The sequence below is a fragment of the Eucalyptus grandis genome, chromosome 7, assembly GCF_016545825.1.
Source record: "Eucalyptus grandis isolate ANBG69807.140 chromosome 7, ASM1654582v1, whole genome shotgun sequence".
Lineage (NCBI taxonomy): Eukaryota > Viridiplantae > Streptophyta > Magnoliopsida > Myrtales > Myrtaceae > Eucalyptus > Eucalyptus grandis.
Genome location: NC_052618.1, coordinates 25,551,378 through 25,573,748, shown reverse-complemented (window position 1 = coordinate 25,573,748; position 22,371 = coordinate 25,551,378). Strand labels below are relative to the sequence as shown.

Genomic DNA, 22,371 nt, shown 5'->3' with positions numbered 1-22,371 from the left:
CACAAATCTCGCAACAAATTGGCAGAAGTCAATCAACCAGAGCAAGAAACTCGAAGCTCAATCTGATGCTAAAAGCCTCATAAGAAATAAGTCAAGAAAGCACGAAGGCCACATCTTAAACCTCCGATTCAATTACAAAGAGGCTTCTTTACCATATTCAAGCAACAAACTAGAAAACAACTATTATATGGCAGCCAATTCATTTCTGAAACTATTAATCATATCATTTTATTCTTAAATCTTTTAATCGTATCAATTTAGTTCTAAATATTTTGACAATTTGCCAATTTAGTCCTAAATCTTTTCATATATTACCAATGTAATCCTCCCTGATAATTTTAGTTGAAAATTGCTAATGTGATAGTTTAGTCAATGCCAACCGTCTTATATGACATATCTAGTGCTAGAGTGGATAATTTTGTAATTATGCCAAAATTTTCCAAAAACTTTATTGATTTTCTTAATTTTCTCTCTTTCTTTTCTTGTTTTCTTCATAGGGCTGATGAGGCCACTAGCCACCGTTGGCCACTAAGCTTGCCTAGATCCAGCAAGGGCCACGATCAAGGTGAGGGTTTTGCAACCTTACTAGACTTATGAAAAAAAAAGGAAAACAAAAAAGAAAACATCAATACAGTTGATAAAAAAATTTGAATTTTTTGAATATAAGCATTGACTATGTCACACAAGACCAATGGGCAATTTTCAATCAAAATTAGCCGAAAGGGCTACATTGGTAATTCATTAAAAAATTTAGAACTAAATTGATAAATTGTTAAAAGGTTTATGACTAAATTGATATAATTAAAAGGTCTAAGGCTTAACTGACCATCATATAATAGGTTTATGATTAATTTGACATAATAAAAGGTTTAAAATTAAATTAACCATCGCATAATAGGTTTAGAACTTTTTGGACAATTTTCTCACAAGTAAATCTCACTCAAGTGGGGTTTGTTTAAAACAAGGAAAATAGAAAACAACACATCGAAATTTCAAAATCATGAGAAAAAAATGGACAAATCACAAGTACCAAAGTATTATCGCAAGAGCAATTGTCAATGTGTCACAAACCCACTGCAAACCTTGGTCCTTGCAGACTTGAAACTTGGGGACTGGCTCAAATTAGGACTTAAGAATCCAAGACATCGATAGATGGATAAGGGATTCCGATGCTTGGAGCCTGGACCTTGTGGCCAAACCCAAGTTTACGTGGAACATACATGAGACCACGAGGCCTAGACTCGATGAGTATCCTTGTCAAAATGTCTTAATATTCATTAATTGTAACAATAAGGGTCCATAGTTAAGGATCGTAAGGTTGGCGATGCTTTTTACAAAGCACGTACATCAATCGAGCGTGCATGGGCTCTAGTCAGGTAGTGTACTTAGCCTTGTAGTCCTTCCAGAGCTGGTCAACGCTCTTGTCTAGCAGGTCAACAAAGTAGTTATCGCTATAGCCAGTCCTCATCTTCTTGTTCAGCTCGGCCACGAACCTATTTCTGAGGTCATTGCAGTAGTCGAGAAACCGGGCGGTGACATCGTAACCCTGATCCCACCGATCGCCCTGGCCTGGCCCCACCCAGTGGCCCGGCACGTACCCTGACCGGAGCCTCACGAAATCTGCGATCCCCTCAATGAGCCCCCCGGGAGCTTGCCCGTCCCCATCCCACTGCCAAACGTGCGCCATCTCGTGGTACAGAACCCCTGTGAACTCCCCCTTCACGTCCCCTGAGAATCCCCCAAGGTAGGTGGCGCTCACGTGGATCTCGTCATTGCTCTCGTACGCCACGCCATCCATGGTCTCTATAAACAAGCTCACTTTTTCGACGCTCTTACGATCCCCAGGGGCTTTCTGATGGAAGACCATCCATATGAAACGGGTGGCCGCTGACAAAGCCCTGCGGCTGTATGGAATGCCGATCTCACTAGAGAAGCGGGCACCTCCGGTAGTGTTGCCGGCGCTGTTCGTCACGGTGTATTCCACCGCATGGGATTGCATGGAAGATGAGAGGACAACTAGCGTAGCAAGGAAGAGCATTTGGGTTGACATCGTTTAGGTTGGATAAATACTTTAGGTTTTTGCACAAGGAAATTGTTGCTCCAACATTGGCTATTTATAGAGGAAACCTATGAACAATGCATGGGGCCGGTAGGTTAAGTTTTTTATAAGAAAGCAATGCCAATTTGGTCAGACACGGAAGATTTCATTTCTGGATTTTGCTTAATGCAAGGGGATTAGTCCTTTGGGCGTGAATCTACCTAGCGATCCACTAGCTACACACTTCACGTACATGTCCACCATGCTTGCATCCAACACCACCATTCGAGCCCAATCCAGACCATATAACTCGGGAATGGAATTGCATCCCAAGCAACAGTAACTCCGTCTCCGAACACGCCGACGAAACAGCAGTGAGCGTAAATCCGTCTGTCAAAGGCCCAACTCAACAGCTGAGTAGATCTGGTCATCGTCAAAAGCCCAAGAAACCACATTCCTCTCGGACATTTCGTCAAACACCGTACGAGCTGAAACCCAATCAGCACTACCCTTTGCAAGATATATCAATCAATGTACACCCAACACAGACATCAGAATCATTAGGGAAAAAGCCCATCTTCAAGTATATGAACGGAAGCATCGACTGGTTTAAACCCATGTGATCATGGAACTCCAAGAAAACAGGTCCCTTTTAGTATCCATGTCCCTAAAATTCCTCTCCGCCTCAGCTCAGTCGACGGATTTTGAGTAGAGACTGATGGGCGAGTAGAGAATCGCCGTGTTGGGGCTCCAACTGGGACCGAGCGAGTGGGCGATGGACACACCTCCCCAGAACCAATGCGCGAGAGCGAATGCAGGACTAGAGGAGGAAAGAGAAAGGTGAGGAGTTCGGGATGGGATCCATCACAGGACATGAGGTCTAGGTGGGATGTTGCTCCGCGGAGGCGGCCAATGCCATCGAGGCGGCTGATGAGGCGGTGGTCGAGGTCGAGGGCGAGGGTGAGAGGCTGTGGCGGGAAGGAGAAAGCTTGATATTGGACAGTAGAGAGAAGGGAGACAGACACGTTGCTCCATACAAGATGAGCTTGGACTATCATATCAAGAGCCCTCAGGAAATAAGTAATGTAACCGTGAGGCAATTCTTCTACAAAACACAGGAGTAACAAATGCTAAAAGCATCTTGGTTCACGAATTACATGACCAATTATACTTTGGATTGCATTTATTTTGCTTAAAATTCATACATGGAGAAGAGAAAATCATAATTTGGAATCAGTCAGAAAATTGTTGGAGTACTTGATGAAATTGAGCATGATTCAAGTTCTATTCCAGTGTAGACATTGTCAACTGGCTCATCCGATGGATATAGAAGCGGCTTCGGGGGTAGTTGCAATTTATTAATATCTCCTTCAAGCATATCTAAAACCTTAGTCATTGATGGCCGATCATTTGGGATTAACTGTATACACCAAAGAGCAACTATTACCATCTTCCTAATTATCTCTCTTTCCTCTTGTACTACTTCCATTTCAATCTCATTTTCTTCATGAAGTTGATCGTAAACCCACAGAGGGAAATAAATTTGACTTGAGCGGTCAGCTTTTGCATTTACATTTCTTCTCCTACCGGCCATTTCCATTAGCAGCATCCCAAAACTGTAAACATCAACTTTATAAGAGACACCACCAATGTCCTTGTAGAATAGCTCTGGTGCCATATATCCCAAGGTTCCTCTCACAACAGTCAACGATACCATGTTATGGTTCGTAGGATAAAGCTTTGCAAGCCCGAAGTCAGAAACTTTTGGAGTGAAATTTTGATCCAGAAGAATATTGTGAGGCTTGATATCAAAATGTAGAATTTGCATATCGCATCCCCGATGTAGATATTCTATACCTTTTGCCACACCGAGAGATATCTCATATATTCTCTTATAATCAATGGAGTAGTAACCATCTTTAGAAAAAATGTGTTTATCCAAAGACCCGTTTGACATGTAATCATACACGAGAGCTTGCTTAGATTTGTTGAAGCAAAAACCAACAAGCTGAACCACATTAACATGGTGGATCCTTCCAATAGTACCCACTTCGCTTATGAAGTCTTGGCCATTAGATTTTGGCTTGTTCAGAATCTTAACAGCAACTTCATTGCCACTTCTAAGTATCCCCTTATACACGGAACCATATCCTCCTTCTCCTAATTTATGTTTGAAATTTCTTGTGATTTTCTTAATATCTGAGTAAGAGTACCTTACGGGCATAAAGTTATTATGAGCTTGTAGGAATTCTTCAATATTTTCGTCCATTGCTAGGTGCCTTCTCCTCCACTTATAGATCAAAAATATCAATGCAAATGGAGCTCCGAGGGTGAATTTTGCTGCGAGGAAGTGGCCTGCAGAGAAATTTGGCCATACCTTAGTGTAGTTTTCTTTTTGTCAAAGTTCTACTTTTTTTTTTTGGTCGAAAAAGTGCTACTTGAAACATTCATATTTGTGAGGAGAAAAAGGACTTGGCTTACCCATGACAAAGGCGAGATTTGAGCTGCATTAAGCGCAACATTATACATGGTACTCCACGTAGAATTACCTGTAGAAGAGAAAAGAGAGACTTCATCCGAGATGACTGACAATGATTATATTATAATTAACGACCAATCAATAAAGAACTAAATCAATGATTTCAACAATTAAACACACTAAAAAAAAAAAAACATAAAACATAAAAAACAGTCACGCTAAGCTATAACCCAAGCCCAAGGTATATTTATACTATCACTGCAAAGTTGCAAAGACTCACTTTTGTTAATTAAAAGTTGCAATGTGCAGAAGTGTTGAACAAGGAACGGTCAATGAGTTTCACTCTCCTTGATGGCGCTTGGATTTAACTTTTTTCTATCGAATCCATGTTATCATAGCATGAATTTTTCTATCTAAGAAAGATGATTTCGCTCCCCTAGATGCACCAATTGATTTCACAAGCTCACGAGTCACTCGCGCATGGCTCTAATTTACAGACATCATCCAGTATGTGCACAATTTATTCACCCACCTAAATAACGGCCATGCAAGGGGCACGAGCTACAATTAAATCTAACATTTCCCCCCAAACAAATATGAAGGAATGGTATCGACTCCAGAAAAGCTATGCTGCCAATTTTATTTAATTTTTTACTTGAAGCGATGCGACGAATTTCTCTAATGGATATTTAAAGAACTAATGACATCATGTTTTGGATCCCACATATTACGATATCCAATCGAAAGGTTTACATCGCTTGTTAAGTAAATTTTGTGAGATCTCATAGTAGAACTAGAATTTAAGAAAAAGTGGAGGAAGAAGAAAGAAAAGTTCCAGTGAAAGTCGCTTACGAACGTGATAGTGACTGCACCCGTTCCTTTGGTATCTAGAACCTAAGAAGCAAAATCGAAAGCTTCTTTCTGCAGAAAGGAGCCCCCAATAGGTGAGATTGAATCCCCCCGCCATCTGATTGTGGAGGTCCTTGTATGGCGCGCTTGCGCGATTATACTGATCCTCTTCCCTCCCACCATAATCCGATGCAAAGGACATCATAGTTATGGTGCAAGAATCCTTGATGTCCCCTGCTGCTAGATAATACCCAGGTAAAGCATATGAGTACACCTCCATTTGGGAAGAATTGGGAGGCATGTCGGCAGAGTGTGTTCCCTCGATACACGGTTTGGTATCGAAATACCGAGTGAAAGCAATGGGTTGTAAGCACTTCACAAAGGCCACCGTCACTCTTTCTGAGAGGCTATCGAGAGGGTAGTATGGAATGATGGTGTTACTGAAATTGGAGTGCCCCAGTGAGTAACGAGGGAGAGACGAGCAATTACCCTTTTGAAGTCCATCATCAACCACCGTGATGAAACCATGGAAGTCTTCTTCATCAAGATAGAAATAGTAAACAATTGACTTCACATAATATCGACCATCAAATAAATATAGGACAGTATGATCATACTCACAAGTTAGTTCAAACTCAGGGTGGCCGCAATATTTTGGGTCGCCTTTCAATCGAAAGGGGTAGCTTATATTACGAACCTCACCACAAGAGGAAACAGGGCACAAGTGACTGTTTTTAGCATCACAACTGATCCCTAGTAGCAGAACGTGTAATGTGAGAAGGAAAACACGGTACATATACATGGCGTTGAAAGAATGAATCATCTTTCCGCGGCTTGGTCTGATGTAGTGAAAAATTTAGCTCATCAGTAATGCGATGCAGCCTTAATGAAGGGGTATTTATTATGACTGAAAAGAGTTGGAGTCGTTGGTCAAATGTCCAAGTCAACCAATAAAACAAAGTCAAGCGAAGAAAAATATAAAGTGTGGGCACGGCAAAAGTTTAATTATATTAGTGAAATTACCTAGAAATCGTTGAACACGCAGTCAAGCTAGCATTTAAAAATTACGGATGGGTTTAACATTAATTAGGAAGGAAACTTCTCAGTAGTTTCTAGATTTGAAGTTCTTTTCTTCTTTCTTTTTTGGGAATTTTGTAAAAATAAATCGATTTGAACATTTTGTACCCTAAATTAAATCAAAGTTCTTTTGAGGAAGGCATCTGGTATTTTATTCTATTTCAAGGCCAATATCTCATAAATGTCACTTTGTTAAATTGTGAAGATGAAAAGAAAAATTAGAAAATTTATGATAATAAAACATTGCTCATCCAGTTTTGATGGGACAATTACCAAATAAATCAGAAACATATTGTATATATGTCAATTCAATTTTAAAAATTTTCAATTTAGCCAATTTTTCTGTCAAATAATTTCACCAATTTAGTCATTAACCTTTTGATGATTTATTAGTATAATTCTTTCGGTCAATTTTGGCCGAGAACACTAAAGTGGACATCAACCATCATACGACATTGCTAGCAGTGGTGTAGATAATTTTTTATATTTTGAAATTTTTAATTTTTATCTAAATTTTTTTATAAATTGTTTTTTTTTTTCCTTTTTCCTACTGAATTCTAGCGAGGGTTAGCCGGTTGACCCTTTGCCGGCCTACAGTGGAAAAATATAAAGAAAGAAAAGAAAAGAAAAGAAAAGAAAATAGTAATAAAAATTCGGAAAATATAACAAAAATGCAAAAAAATTTCGTAGCGTTAGCCCGAGTGTAAGAATCCGATGCAAATGACATCATGATTATGGTGCAAAAATCCTTGATGTGCCATGCTCATAGATAATACCCAGGTAGAGCATATGAGTACACCTTCATTTGGGAAAAATTGGGAGGCGTTTCAGCAGGGTGTGTTCTCTGGATACATGGTTTGGTGTCGAAATACCAAGTGGAAGCAAGGGATTGTGAGCACTTTATGAAGGCCACCGGCATACCGAGAGGAAGGTGTAAATTGATGACGATAGTGAAGTTAGAGCAGGCCAATAAATAACGAGGGAGAGATGAACAATTACCCTTTTGTAGTCCATCATCAACCACTGTGATTGAACCATCAAATTGTCCTTCGTCACGATAGGAATTATAATGGATATTGCAGCTCACGAGGCAACTCAGAATATGCAGATGGTAACTTGCAGCAAACGAAGAATCGACAACTCCTATGGCATTGAGATAACCCAAGCAAATGAAGGGTCTGTTAATATAATCAGAGAATATGGCAAACAGGTACAAAGCTCTGAAAACCATAAACTAGTTCTCTCAAAAGTTGGGAAATGTAGTAAGAAGAATATGAAGATTCAGAAGGCAAAAAAACAGAAGTGCATACTTGAGAAAACCCCTCTTTTGATTGATGATACTGAACTTCTGGAAACCCCTGTGAAGTTGATTGAAGATGAACAAGTACGGGCTTTGGTGGCTAGCCCTAATAAGCCATCAGTGACGCCATGAAAATAGTGAGTTGGAATTGTCAGAGGCTGGGCAACCCCCTGACAATCCAAGAACTAAAAGCCTTAACGGCTAGAGAAAGGCCCAGTTTACTCTTTCTTATGGCGACTAAGAATAAAGAAGCAATGGTGGATAAAGTTTGCAAAAAATTACAATTCCAGAACGTTTTTCTAGTAAATCCATCAGGTATAGCAGGGGGTTTGGCACTTCTGTGGAATGAGGAAGTATCTTTAAAGGTGAAAACCAGTTCAAAGCACTATATTGATATGGATTGTACTGATCCAGACAGCAGGCAATATATGCAAATTACTTTTATTCATGCATCTACTAATTTTGGCGAGAGACTAACCTTATGGCAGATGTTGGAACACCTCAAGCCTCATAACTCCTGCCCGTGGATCTGCATGGGAGATTTTAATGAGATTTTGTATGTCTGGGAGAAAGTTAGGAAAAAAGAAACTGACAACAGTCGCATAGCAGCATTTAGAAACATGATCAATGAACTTTCTTTAATGGATATGGATAGTCACGGGTGTGCATATACATGGGCGAATAACAGAGATGGGGAGGAGCTCGTTAAGAAACGACTAGATCGAGTACTATGTACTTTGGAGTGGAGACTTACCTTTCCTGAAGCTGAAGTGCAAGCATTTCCAGCTGTTGGTTCAGACCATAGTCCTTTGGTTCTTAGCCTCTATCACGGGAAGAAGAAGACAATAAGATCTTTCAAAATGGAGGTTTTCTAGACAGAGCATGAAGAGTATCATGATGTTATCCAACAAACATGGAAATCTGAACATGTCTAACCATGCACGCTTTCAGAAAAATTGAAGCAGACATCAAAAGTATTGGCACAATGGAGCAAAGAGAAGTTTGCCAATGCAAGGTTGCAGATCAAAGAGCTAAATATGACCCTAATAAAGCTTACTAATCAGTCTGACCAGCACACCAGCAAAAAGCAAAAACAGTATTATTCTCAGATTGAAAAACTGCGAAGACGGGGGAGGAACAATTCGGGGTATGAGGTCACGCATTAAGTGGATGCAATGGGGAGATAAAAATACCAGTTTTTTTCATGCATCAACCATACAGAGAAGACAGCGAAATAGAATAACAATGCTGCAACTACAAAATTCAAACTGGTGCAGAGATCCTATGATACTTCGCAATCATATCCTATCTTTTTATAAAGAGCTATACAAATCAGAGGGTCTAAGGCACTATCAACCGATCCTCAACCAGTGTCCATCACCCATAACACAACATATTAATGAAGACCTGGTGGCTGTACCTTTGATGGAGGAAATTTAGGATGCTGTTTTTCAGATGGGAGCACTTAAAGCACCTGGCCCAGATGGCTTCAGTGGCATTTTTTATCAACATTCATGGGATATTGTGAAAACTGACCTATTACAGTTAGTTCAGAAGTTTTTTCAGACAGGTGTTCTGGATCCCCTGCTCAACCGAACTCATCTTTCCTTAATCCCAAAAGTGAAGAACCCTGAAAACATCAGCCAATACAGACCTATCAGTTTATGCAACTTCAATTATAAAGTAATCTCAAAACTTCTAGCAAACAGATTAAAGAAGTGGCTGCCATCCATTATTGAACCGGAGCAGTGTGCATTTGTTCAAGGCAGACAGATACAAGACAACATCTTCATTGTGCAAGAAGTATTGCACCAACTGCGCATCACAAAAAAGAAGAAAAAACATCAGGCCATACTTAAATTAGATATGCAGAAAGCATATGACAGAATCGAATGGGATTTCTTGAGGGACTGTATGTTGCATATGGGGTTTTGTGAAAAGTGGGCAACACTTATTATGCAGTGTGTGTCTACAGTGTATTTTAGTGTGAAGATCAATGGAGAATCCACCCCTTTCTTCCATCCTTTGAGAGGAATCAGACAAGGCTACCCCCTCTCGCCTTATCTATTTATCTTGATTTCAAATGTCCTAACTTGGTTGATGAACAAAGCAATCACTGATGGAAGTATCCAAGGCATACATATTAACAGGTTTTGTCCTAAACTCTCACATCTGTTGTTTGCAGACGATGCAATATTTTTTCTGAATGCTACTATTTTGGAATGTCAAAATTTGGCATTGATACTTAAGCAATATTGCTATGCTTCGGGACAAGCAATCAATTTAAACAAATCAGGGGTGTATTTTAGTGCAAATCGTCCACTACCCTTGAAGAGAAACATGGCCACAGAATTAAGGGTCCCTGTGTTTGAAAAAACAGGGAAGTATTTGGGTATTCCTACAGACTGGGGTCAATCAAAAAAAGAACTATTTGCATGGATATTGGCCAGGGTTAATACAAAGCTAGAAGGGTGGAAGGAAAAACTACTTACTAAGGCAGGAAAGGAGGTGTTGCTCAAAAGTGTTGTTCAATCCATACCTATGCATGCTATGTCCATCTTCAAGCTGCCCGTTTCAATCTGCAGAGCAATAGAACAACGAATTGCATCATTTTGGTGGAAAAAAGGTGATCATAAGAGAGGAATTCATTGGAAAAAATGGGAGGTAATGAAAACTCGAAAGGATGAAGGAGGAATGGGTTTCAAAGATTTGATTACCTTTAATTATGCCATGTTAGGCAAGCAAGTCTGGCGGCTATCAACGTCCCCTTCTGCCTTGTGGAGTAGAGTGTTGAAAGGAATCTACTTTCCTACAGGGGATCTCTGGACAGCAAGCACAGGCCTACGCCCCTCATGGGGATGGAGGAGTCTGTTAATTGGCCGAGACACTATCAAAGAAAACATCAAATGGTCAGTTGGGGATGGTCAATCTATCAGCATTCAAGAAGATAAATGGTTAATGAAAGGGGTAATTGGAGGCCACACGAATCAAACAGAACCTACGATGGTTTCTGAACTAATACAAACAGATGCCAAAGAGTGGAATGCACAGAAGATTCAACAATTCTATAATGCAGATACAGTCAAGGAAATTCTAGCTATCCCACTGAGCCCACAACCGCAACCAGATTCCCTACTTTGGACAGGTAATAATTCGGGGAAATATTCTGTTAAGAGTGGCTACAACAAAGCAATCTCATCAACCACAAATCACAACCACAATACGGCCTCATGTTCGTTTCAACCACCACGCACCTTATGGACCACAATCTGGAGCCTTGCTGTGCCCCCAAAAATCAGAACTTTCCTTTGGGCTCTCTGCCAAAACGCCCTTCCCACGAGAGAAAACCTATACAAACGAAAAATTGTTAATGACCCATTATGCCTACTCTGTCATACGAAGGTTGAAACGTCTGAACATCTGTTCTTTCTATGTAAGTGGACAAAAGGTATATGGGAAGACCCAACTTGCAGAGGTCTCAGTCCCACAAACAAGATCAGACGGACAGAACAATGGCTTATGGAAGCGTTCCGAAAGCATACAGACATACCCGAAAGAGAATATACCGGTCTGGTTCTGTGGCACATCTGGAAGGCAAGAAACGAATGGATTTTTCGATCAAAAGTTCCGAAATCTACAGATCTCCTGCAAATCGTACAAGATCAGCACCTTACCCTGATTAGAGGAAAGAAAATCCAGAATCGCGTTAACCCTAATTGCAATTTACCTGGGCGATGGAAACCTCCGATCGAAGTGGCGAAGATGAATGTCGACGCTTCTTGGATACCGGGCGAGTTTGTGCTCTATTGCTGGTGTCGTGAGGAATTCGTCGGGGCAAGTACGAGGGCTTCGCCTCGTACAGCTAGGGTTTCTTCATCTCAAGAGGCAGAAGTTGAAGCCATCTCACACGGACTCTTTTATATCAAGGACTTACAGAAGCGGCACGTGGGCGACTTCCGAAGTCAATCACTTCGCTGGATATGCGAAAGTGATTGTTCCCCCGCTGTTAACCAGCTCTTGGGCCGGGCCGAAATTCATTGGAATTTAAAAGAGAAGATCCTCCGGTGCAGACATGAACTGGATCAAATCGAAGGGGCTATGGTCAGCTGCTGTACCCGAGAAGAAAATGGTGCCGCGGATTGGATAGCACGAAATTTTCGTTTAAAAAAGCTTCCGTTTAACTGGTGGATTAGTCCTCCATTGCCTTTATGGAATATTTTATGCTCGGACATTAGTCCTATTTCGCCTTGTAAGACTTTTATTAAGTGAGTATAGATCGTGACATCTTTCGTCCAAAAAAAATATATATATATATAGCATTGCCCGGCATACATATATAAAATGGTGTGATTAATTTCGCAAGCTAGCTCATAAAAACGGTGGCCACATCTTTTTGGGTCACTTTTCAATCGAAATGAGTAACTTATGTTATGGACTTCTCCACAAGATGAAACAGGGCACGGGTGATTTTTCTTCACACCACTACTCATCCCTAGCAGTTATACATTCAATATGAGGAGTAAAACAGGGTGCGTATTTATGGAGTTGAAAGAATGAATCATCTCTCCACTGTTTGATCTGATGCAATGAAAGTTTTAGCTAATTAGTAATGCGATGCAGGCTCAATAAAAGGGATGCAAATTGTGATTGAAGAAGACTTGGAGACGTCGGTCACCGAAATGTCCAAGTCAACCCAGTAAAACAAAGTCAAGCAAAGAAAAAGTAAAAGATGTGGACCAGCTAAGATGTGGCAATTACTTAGAAATTGTTGTACATGTAGTCAAGCGGACATAACACAGTGGCGGATTGATTCTTAGAAAGCTTTGAAAATAATTAGAAAGGGAACTTCACCGCAGTTTCCAGGTTGAACGTTTTTTAGCAATTTGATTCTCTCTTGGAATCAATTTTAGTATCACGAAAATGAATCAATTTGAATTGAATCAAAATCCTTTTAAGGGAGGCATCTGGTGTTGTATTTTAATTCAAGGTCATTATTTTGTAAGCATCACCTTTTAAATTATGAAGGCAAAAAGGATAAAAAAAAATTGTTCATCAAGTTTTGAATTGGCATGCAAGTCAAACTTGTCATCGTCACCAAAATTTAGTCTCAATCCTAAATCTAACTTTTCTAGTTTGTTCTTAATATCATGCTAGTTTTTTCTTCGAAGTTTACAAGTTATACAGTTCGTATATTCAAAAATCTTGTCTAATTTTAATTTTTACTCATCAGCCTTTTTTTTTTCTTTTTTACAGATATGCATCTTGACAACTCAATATACCAATATTGCATGCCAGTACTAATAGATTAAGACATATTTCGCATTCATATATGTCATCTATCGTTATCAGCACTATTGGCCTAACTCCACCCGGCCCATAGGGCTTCATGATCAATTTTGTCAACCTCCAATGTCTTGGTCAACATCCGCTACTTTGATTTTTAGTCTCAGTCTGATAAAAAATATTCCAGACGGCTTCCTGAGAAATTGAGGGTGCACGACACCACGTGTTCAATTTCTATTCATCCGTAAAAGGGCAAACTAGTCAGACTGCTTTGTCTTTCTTCTTTGAAATAAGAGAACCGATTTTACCAAATCGATTTTTTTTTTTCGTTTGAAATACATGTAAAAATAGTCACATGCATGGGGCCTCGGTTCATGGACCGTCAGCCCTTGCGGAACTTTCCCCTCTAAAACTATTTGGTAAACGATCCTAGAGTCGGGTTATTCAACGGGGTTTCTCTATATGCATATAATAATTTTTAGTAGGTTAGCAATTTATTTTCTTTTAAATTAAATTTGCTAAAATGACAGAGTAACGACTATAGTATGTGAATTTCTATTTTAATTCTAACATTATAACAAATAATCTTAAATAAAGAGGGATTCAAAACATCCTAACTAATCGCTTGATGTTCGCTACACTCCTTGAATTTTTCTTTGCCTGCGGCCATTTCTTTGGGAGCTAAGAAAAAACAAGTGCGAGAGAGGAATTCACTCACACCGAAGAAAAATGCGCAAAATAAGCTCCTCTTTTTGAGAGATTTTTAGGTTTTAAAGGAAAACCCTTCCCTTTTTTTTTTTTTTCCAAACAAAACCTATTATATATAAGGACCAAACCGATTACAAGCAGCAGCTATCGCATCAGCGTAAATAAGATCTAAAAGAGGAGGAGGGGGGAAAAACAGCCCAATTACTTTGCTTAGAAGTAACCCTATGGGCCTTCGCAAATGCTCTTTCTACCCTTCCCTCTGAAAGGCTAGAAAGAGCACAAACTTTTGATGGGCTGAAATGGCCCTCTAAAGGGCCTGTCCTACCCTTTGCAGTGCGGGCCCATCCTTGCGCACTGACGCAGGAAACTGCCTGTGCGGTAACGCCTAATAATTCAGGCTCAATCAAGTTAGAATCAAATAATTCCAAATTTAGGCTTTTAAATATCCAAATCAAGTATAGTTTAGGAAATTACCTAAATTGGTTTCAAGCCATCATGACAATCGACAGTGAGGAGTGTCCACAGGAAGATCGTTGAGCGACGACTGGAGGTGCTACGGTGATTGGCAGCAGGAAGCAGCCAGGACGGCAACAGCTTCAGAACTTGTTGGAATCAACGTGAAGTTGCTAGTGCTTCTGCTTGGAGATGACGGGGACAAGTTTCGAGCGTTGGGTTTACTCCACTTTCTTTTAAACTCAATTTGGGCTAATTCCAAGATGATTTACGATCGGACCAACGCAAATGCAATTTATGTGGGAATGTTTTTACTAAATGTAGGATGACTTCTAATATTTGATGCGATAAACGAATAATTGAGCTTACCAAAATTTAGATCTCAACATTACCTAGTTGTGCATGTTTTGTGTAAAATTAGCAATTTAAAAGATGTTTTTGCAATTTTGATTGAAATTTTAGAGATTTGTTGTTTAGGAATTATGCACGGACCACTAGAAGTAGACGCTAATTAAAGTAAGTCGCAAATAATTCAAATTTGATTTGTATATGTTTTATTTCTTAATGCCATTGTTAACCACGCTCCAGTCAGGTAGCGTACTTGGCCTTGTAGTCCTTCCAGAGCTGGTCAATGCTGTTGCCTAGCAGGTCAACAAAGTAGCCATCGCTATAACCAGTCCTTATCTTCTTGTTCAGCTCGGCCACGAACCCGTTTCTGAGGCCATTGCAGTAGTCAAGAAACCGTGCCGTGACGCCGTGATCCTGGTCCCACCGATCGCCCTGGCCTGGTCCCACCCAGTGGCCCGGCACATACCCTGACCGGAGCCTAACAAAATCTGTGATCCCCCTAATGGGCCCCTCGGGGGCTTGCCTGTCCCCATCCCACTGCCACACATGCGCCATCTCGTGGTACAGAATCCCTGTGAACTCTCTCTTCACATCCCCCGAGAATCCCCCGAGGTAAGTGGCACTCGCGTGGATCTCATCGTTGCTATCTTACACCAAGCCTTCCATGTTCTCTATGAACAAGCTCACTTTCTCAACACTCTTACGGTCCTCAGGGGCTTTTTGATGGAAGACCCTCCATATAAAATGGGTGGACACAGTCAAAGTCCTACGGCTGTATGGAATGCCGATCTCGCCAGAGAAGAGGGCACCACCGGTAGTGTTGCCAGCGCTGTTCGTCACGGTGTATTCCACCGCATGGGATCGCATGAAAGATGAGAGGATGAATAGCGTAGCAAGGAAGAGCATCTGCGTTGACATCGTTTAGGTTAGATAAGTACTTTTGGTTTGCGCAAGGAAATTGTTGTCCAACGTTGGCTATTTTTAGAGGAAACCGACATACAATGCATGGGGCCAGTAGGTTAAATTTTTATATGAAAGCGATGATCATTTGGTCAGATGCGGAAGATTTCATTTCTGGATATTGTTTAATGCAAGTGGATTAGTCAGATGTTCTTTGGACAACCCAACTGAGTAGATCTGGTTATCATCATAAAACCAAGCAACCACATTCCTCTCGGGCATTTTCTCAAACATCTTACGATGTGAAACCCAATCAGCACTACCGTTTGCAAACATGTCAAACGATAACCCAACACACACATCGGAATCATTAGGGAAAGGCCCATCTTCAAGCATACGAACGGAAGTATCGACTGCTTCTACCCATGTGATTATTGTCCATAAAAATCCTCTGCGCCTCAGCCCAGTCAATGGGTTTTGAGTAGAGACTGATGGGCGAGTTGAGAATCAACGAGTCGGGCTCTAGCTGGGACCGGGTGAGCACACAATGGACTCGCCAACACGCAGGAGTGAATGCAGGACTTGAGGAGGAGATAGAAGGTGAGGAGGTCGGGATGGGACCCATCACGGGACGTGAGGTCGAAGTGGGATGTTGTTCTGCCGAGGGGGCCGCCAGGAGGGCTTGGGCAAGGGGTTTTGGCAGGAAGGAGAAAGCTTGATATCGGACGGTGGAGAGAAGGGAGACAGACTCATTGCTCCATACAAGACGAGCTTGTTCTGCCATATCAAGAGCACTCGAGAAACAAGCAATGTAACCATGAGGCAATTCTTCTACAAAACACAGGAATTAACCAACGCTAAAAGCATCTAGGTTCACGAATTACATGGCCCTTTATTCATACATGGAGAAGAGAAAATCATACACGCATGATTTTGTAATCTTATTGTTATTCAGAACTTGGAATCAGTCAGAAAATTGTTGGAGAACTTGATGAAGTTGAGAATGATTCAAGTTCTATTCCAATGTTGTTATCATCAACTGGCTCCTCAGACGGATACAGAAGTGGCTTTGGGGGTAGTTGCAATATATCAATTTCTCCTTCAAGCATATCTAGGACCCTTCTCATTGATGGCCGATCATTTGGGATTAACTGTATGCACCAAAGGGCAACTATTACCATCTTCCTAATTATCTCTCTTTCCTCTTCTACTACTTCCATTCCAAGCTCATTTTCTTTGTTGAGTTGATCGTAAACCCACAAAGGGAAATAAATTTGACTTGAGCAATCAACTTTTGCATTTATATTTCTCCTCCTACCGGCCATTTCCATTAGCAACATCCCAAAACTGTAAACATCAGCTTTATAAGAGACACCACCAAGATACTTGTAGAATAACTCAGGAGCCATATATCCCAAGGTTCCTTTTGCAACAGTCAACGATACGACGCTATGGCTCGCAAGATAAAGCTTTGCAAGCCTGAAGTCAGAAACTTTGGAAATAAAATTTTGATCTAGAAGAATATTGTGAGGCTTGATATCAAAATGTAGAATTTGCATGTCGCATCCTCGATGCAAATATTCTATCCCCCTTGCCACACCTAGAGAGATCTCATATATACTCTTATAATCAAGACAGTGGATGCCATCTTCAAAGAAAATTTGCTTATCCAAAGACCCGTTTGACATGAAATCGTAAACAAGAGCTTGCTTAGAGTTGTCGAAGCAAAAACCAACAAGTTGAACAACATTGACATGGTGAATCATTCCAATAGTACCCACTTCGCTCATAAAATCTTCGCCATTAGATTTTGGTTTGTTCAAAACCTTCATAGCAACTTCACTGCCACTTCTAAGTATTCCCTTGTATACAAAACCATATCCTCCTTCTCCTAATTTGTGTTTAAAATTTCTTGTGATTTTCTTGATATCTGAGTAAGAATACCTTATAGGCAAAAAGTTGTTATTATCTTGTAGGAATTTTTCAATGTTCACATCCATTGCTAGGTGCCTTCTCCTCCACGTATAGATTAAAAATATCAACACCCATGGAGCCCCAAGTATGAATTTTGCCGTGACCAAGTGGCCTGCAGAGAAATTTGGCCATGGATTAGTGTAGTGTCACAATTATTTTATACATACAAAGTTTTCTATTTTTGCCAAAATGCGGTCTGAGACCGTCATATTTGTGAGGAGAAGGACTAGTCTTACCCAAGACAAAGGCGCTATTCGGAACTGCATTTAGCGCAACATTATACATGGCACTCCGCGTCGAATTATCTGTAAAAGAAAAACAGAGAATTTGTCCGAGACGTTTGAAATAACTCATTGGAATTAACGACTAATCAATGAAGAACTAAATATTTAATTTTAACAGTTAAACATAAAAAAAAGTCCCGTTAAGCTATGAAAGAAGTCAAAGATAAATTCATTTAATCGCTTCAAAGTCCAAAGACACACTTTTGTTCATCGAGAGTTGAGAGTGAATAAGCATAGAATGAAAGTGGATGAGTTTCCATCTCCTAGATGGCACTCAGATCCAACTTTATTCTATTCGGCCACATAATTTCAAAAACAATATCAGCTATTCGTTAAATAAAGATAGAGACAGATCAAATTAACAACCATGCAAAAGACGTGAGCTTCTATCAAATCAATCATTTTCCCCAAACAAATATAAAGTTTAGTGTCAAATCCAGAAAAGCTCCATGGTTTGTTTAAAAATAAAAAGAGCAAAATGCCTCCGAATCTACTAAGAAATCTTACAAAACTTTTTCACGCGAGTGATGTGACAATTTTTTCTAATGGATATTTAAAGAAAGTAATGAATCAATGTTTGCGTCCCTCATATTACAGAAACTTGCCACCTTACTTTTTAAGTAAATTTGGGTAAACATTTAAGAAAAGGAGGAAGAAAAAAGAAAGAAAGAAAGACAGACAGAAAGAAAGAAAGAAAGAAAGAAAAGCTTCAGAAAAAGTTGCTTACAGGAGTTATAGTGAGTGCACCCTTCCCTTCGATATCCGAAACCTAAAAAGCAAAATGGAAATCTTCTACTTCGCGGATAGAGTTGCCCATAGTAGAGTTTGAATCCCTCGGCCATCACGTTATGGAGGTCCTTGTATGGAGAGCTCGCGCGATTATACGGATCCCCTTCTCCGTCCCAAATATAATCCGATACGAATGACATCATGGTCATGGTGCAAGAATCCCTGATATCCCATACTCCAAGACGATGCCCAAGTAGAATGTATGAGTACACTTCCATTTGGGAAACGTTAGGAGGCGTGTCAGCAGATTGTGCTCCCTCGATACATGGTTTGGTATCGACATATGATATAGAAGCAACGGGCTGTGAGCACTTCATGAAGGCCACTGACGGTGTTGTTCGTTTTTGACAAGGATAGTATGGATCAATGGAGAAATCAAAGTTGGAGTGCACCAATGAGTAACGAGGGTGCGACGAGCAATTACCCTTTTGAAGTCCATCGTCAACCACCATCATGAAACCGTCAAAGGCATCTTCATCACGATAGAAATCATAATGGATCGACTTTACATAATATCGGCCAGCATACAGATATAAGACAGTGCGGTCATTTTCACAAGCTAACTCATAATTAGGGTGACCACAATCTTTTCGATCACCTTTCAATCGAAAGGGATAGCTAATGTTACTCACCTCGCCGCAAGATGAAGCGGGGCACAAGCAATTCTTCTTCGCACTGCAACTTGTCCCCAGTAGTAGAACGTGCAATATGAGGAGAAAAACACAGTACATAAATATAGAGCTGCTGGGAGAATGAATCATCATCTCTCGGTTATTTGATTTGTTGCAATGAAAGTTTTAGCTAATTAGTAATGTGATGCAAGCTCAATAAAAGAGATGCAAATTGTGATTGAAGAAGACTTGGAGTCGTCGGTCATCGAAATGTCCAAGTTAACCAATAACACAAAATCAAGAAAAGAAAAAAGTAAGAGATGTGGACCAGCTAAAGATGTGGCAATTACTTAGAAATTGTTGTACACGCAATCAAGCGGACATAACAAGGTAGCGGATTGATTCGTAGATAGCTTTGACTATAATTAGAAAGGAAACTTCTCTGTATTTTCCAGGTTTGACCTTTTTTGGTAAATTGATTCTCTCTTGGAATCAATTTTAGTATTGTAAAATGAATAAATTTGAATATTATGTTCCCTAAATTGAATCAAAATCCATTTAAGGGAGGCATCTGGTGTTGTATTTTAATTCAAGATAAATATTTTATAAGCGTCACCTTTAAAATTGTGAAGAGTAGATGGATAAAAAAGAAATTGTTCATCAAGCTTCGAACAGCGGTTTTATTTAAGCCATTACCGTTGAAGATATTGTTGCCCTGGATTAATCGATCCCATAGCTCTAATTGATCTCAATATGATTCTAATTGATGCTAATTAGTCCATTGATAGAAAACTAGAATATTGTGTATTAGGAAATCATTTTCCTTTACTCCTCTATAGATATTTCTTTCCTTAGTTAATTTAATCCTATGTATTTATAAATAGGACCATGGTTGCACATCAGTGAAAGGAATACACAATACATTTTCCTCAATATTTTTTCTTCACTCAATTTTTTTTTTCATAGTATGAAAGCAGCCTTCTTTTTCAACCTAGCTTTCACATATTGATTCTTCCTCTGCCCAACCTTAGATTTCCTCTTCTTCACTATTCTTCACAAGCAACCTGTGGGGAAATTTTTTGCTTATACCACCTTCATAAAAAGGAGAGACTATTGAAAGAGCTAGTATGAATACCTAGAGGGGGGGTGAATATGTGTGAAAACAGATTCTGCGAAATGCAATGAAAAGCTTTACTTTTAAATTGAGTTTGGTTGATTACAGACTTTGTAGAAGGGTTCAGACTTTAACAACTATTTCAAAACACAAAGGTATATTGCAGTAAGTAAAGTAAAGTAGTTCAGGGAAGAGAAAAATAGACACAAGATTTGTAGGGGTTCAACTTAGATCAAGCATACGTTTACTCTCCCACATTGACAGCCTTCTGACTGGTTTCCACTATGAATTGAAAGAGAATGTTATAGCCCTGTGATCTCGACTTTTCAGTAAGGAGTCTCTACTGTTCTCACAAGATCACTCTATAGAGTTTCTAACTTTTGAATACAAGTTTAAGCACTAAATGATGAAGGTCAAGTGATTTGGAAACTTCAGACTTTGTAATTATTCTTTTACACTCTCTTCGAATGACTTGAAAAACCTCATTAAATACTCCTCCATGCCTTCTCGACCGTTGGCACTTTCCAGATGAATTCTTCCAATCAACCCGTTGAACAGAATCAATCAATGAGATATCGAGCCGTTTGAAGATTGAGATAAAAGTCCGTCAATCATGTTCGCCCATACAATCAGGATCTTGGTTTACATATGTAGATTCTTTCCAAATAAGTTTGCCTTCCAAAATGATTTGCTTCTTCAAAATTGATTCCAATCAAGATAACCAAGATGGTAGGTGATATTTCCAACCAGAAAGCTTGACATATCTTGTATGTACTGATATCTTGAAGAAAATTATCTTGAGTCTAATTAAGTCTTCATTCTTGCGTTCAGTTTGGAATTTGTCTGAGTGGGTAAACTTCTGATTTAAGATAGACTTTGACACAAAAGTTTTGTCAGCTTCAAAACATCATAGGAGTTTTCTCCAACAATCTCCCCATTTTTTATGGTAACAAAAATTTTCTGTAGATTAAAAAACTTATATCCTGCAAAACAACACTTTAGTAGTACGTGATAATTTATAAAAATAGATTGTTATAGATCTGGATAACATTGATTTTGCAACCACAGAAAAACGCATTAATCTCGAAAGTTTAGACAAAGATTCAATCCAAATCCATAATCACAACCACAACCACAAAAGGTTACTACAGAATATCCAACACAGTCAGTTCAAACAAAAACAAATTAAGTTCAAACAAATTAAATTTGCTCTCATTCTCCCCCTTTTTGTCAACAGCAAAAAGAAAGAGAAAGTCAAAAAAGAGTAAAAGATAAATGCAATCAAGGTTGTCTAGGAACTTGAACGAGTTGGAAATCCTCCAGCGACTACACTGCCTTCTCAAGTTTCTCATGGCACCGATGATAAACATCTTCGACCTTGGCTACAATTTGTGAAACTTGCTGATTCAAGGTCGAACTTGAGTATCTAGAGACCGTACATTGCCAATGAGAAAATCTGAAGTAGATATCAAGGCAGTGTGAAGCTTCTGGATCTCAACATCCATTGCATATTGTTGAGCTTTAACCTCCAAAAGGAGCTCTACTATCCTTGGATAGTTTGGATCAGGGTCTGTCTGAGCACTAGCTTCAGCGAAATGAGTATGTGGAGTGTTGAGAGATGAGGGAACATCAACTTGATCGAGGGTAGTTCGTTTTGTACTCTGACTTGGAGTAGACTCTCTAACTTCAACTTCAAGGAACCAGGATGGAAGAACGTCTTCAGGGTTTGCAGGAGATCAGCTTATATCATCATTTGCATTATGTGGGGAAGAAGTCCTTGTTCTCATTAGCTCCCCCTATTTCTGTGCCTACAGGTGGAGAAGAAATTTCTTCTTCTTGTACCTTTTCTGTTTTAGAGCGAGAGTGATGTTCTGTCTCAATTCGTGCTCCTTTAGGGTCATCCCTGGTTGCTTTAGAATCCTCTGATAATGTTATTGCAACAGTCTCTCCATTAGAGTCATTTTTGTCATCATCCTCACCCTTCTCTTCAGAAGCACCTTCTTCTTCTTCATCTTCTTCATCTTATGCTCTTGCTTCTTCTTTTATTGCTTCTTCTTCCTCTTCTTTATCTTGTCTTTCTCCACCTTCTCTATCCTTTGATTTCTCAAAAGCAGTAAAGTCTTGAAGATTTCTTAAGGGAATGACAGAAATGGTTAGATCATCT

At 39.7% G+C, this 22,371-nt stretch overlaps 3 protein-coding genes and 1 non-coding gene across 4 annotated transcripts; all 4 read right to left on the bottom strand.

The window, feature by feature from the left end:
• Window positions 1-1,253: 1,253 nt before the first annotated feature.
• On the bottom strand, window positions 1,254-2,067 carry LOC104453134 (hypothetical protein). Its single transcript, XM_010067655.3, has one exon. The coding sequence runs from the start codon at window positions 2,048-2,050 to the stop codon at window positions 1,373-1,375; it is 678 nt and encodes a 225-aa protein (XP_010065957.2). The 5' UTR covers window positions 2,051-2,067; the 3' UTR covers window positions 1,254-1,372.
• A 1,168-nt stretch (window positions 2,068-3,235) lies between these two features.
• LOC104455285 (rust resistance kinase Lr10) lies at window positions 3,236-6,189 on the bottom strand. The gene is made up of 2 exons (XM_039317656.1): window positions 5,370-6,189; window positions 3,236-4,393 (listed from the first exon to the last, which is right to left on the bottom strand). The coding sequence occupies exons 1-2, from the start codon at window positions 6,187-6,189 to the stop codon at window positions 3,276-3,278; spliced, it is 1,938 nt and encodes a 645-aa protein (XP_039173590.1). The 3' UTR covers window positions 3,236-3,275.
• Window positions 6,190-14,775: 8,586 nt separating this feature from the next.
• LOC104455284 lies at window positions 14,776-15,453 on the bottom strand. The gene has a single exon (XR_005552833.1). It is a non-coding gene; the product is annotated as an uncharacterized LOC104455284 (transcript).
• A 370-nt stretch (window positions 15,454-15,823) lies between these two features.
• On the bottom strand, window positions 15,824-17,435 carry LOC120296011 (rust resistance kinase Lr10-like). Its single transcript, XM_039317655.1, has 2 exons — window positions 16,424-17,435; window positions 15,824-16,266 (listed from the first exon to the last, which is right to left on the bottom strand). Exons 1-2 carry the CDS (start codon window positions 17,433-17,435, stop codon window positions 15,824-15,826), a joined length of 1,455 nt encoding a protein of 484 aa, XP_039173589.1.
• Between the last annotated feature and the right edge of the window lie 4,936 nt (window positions 17,436-22,371).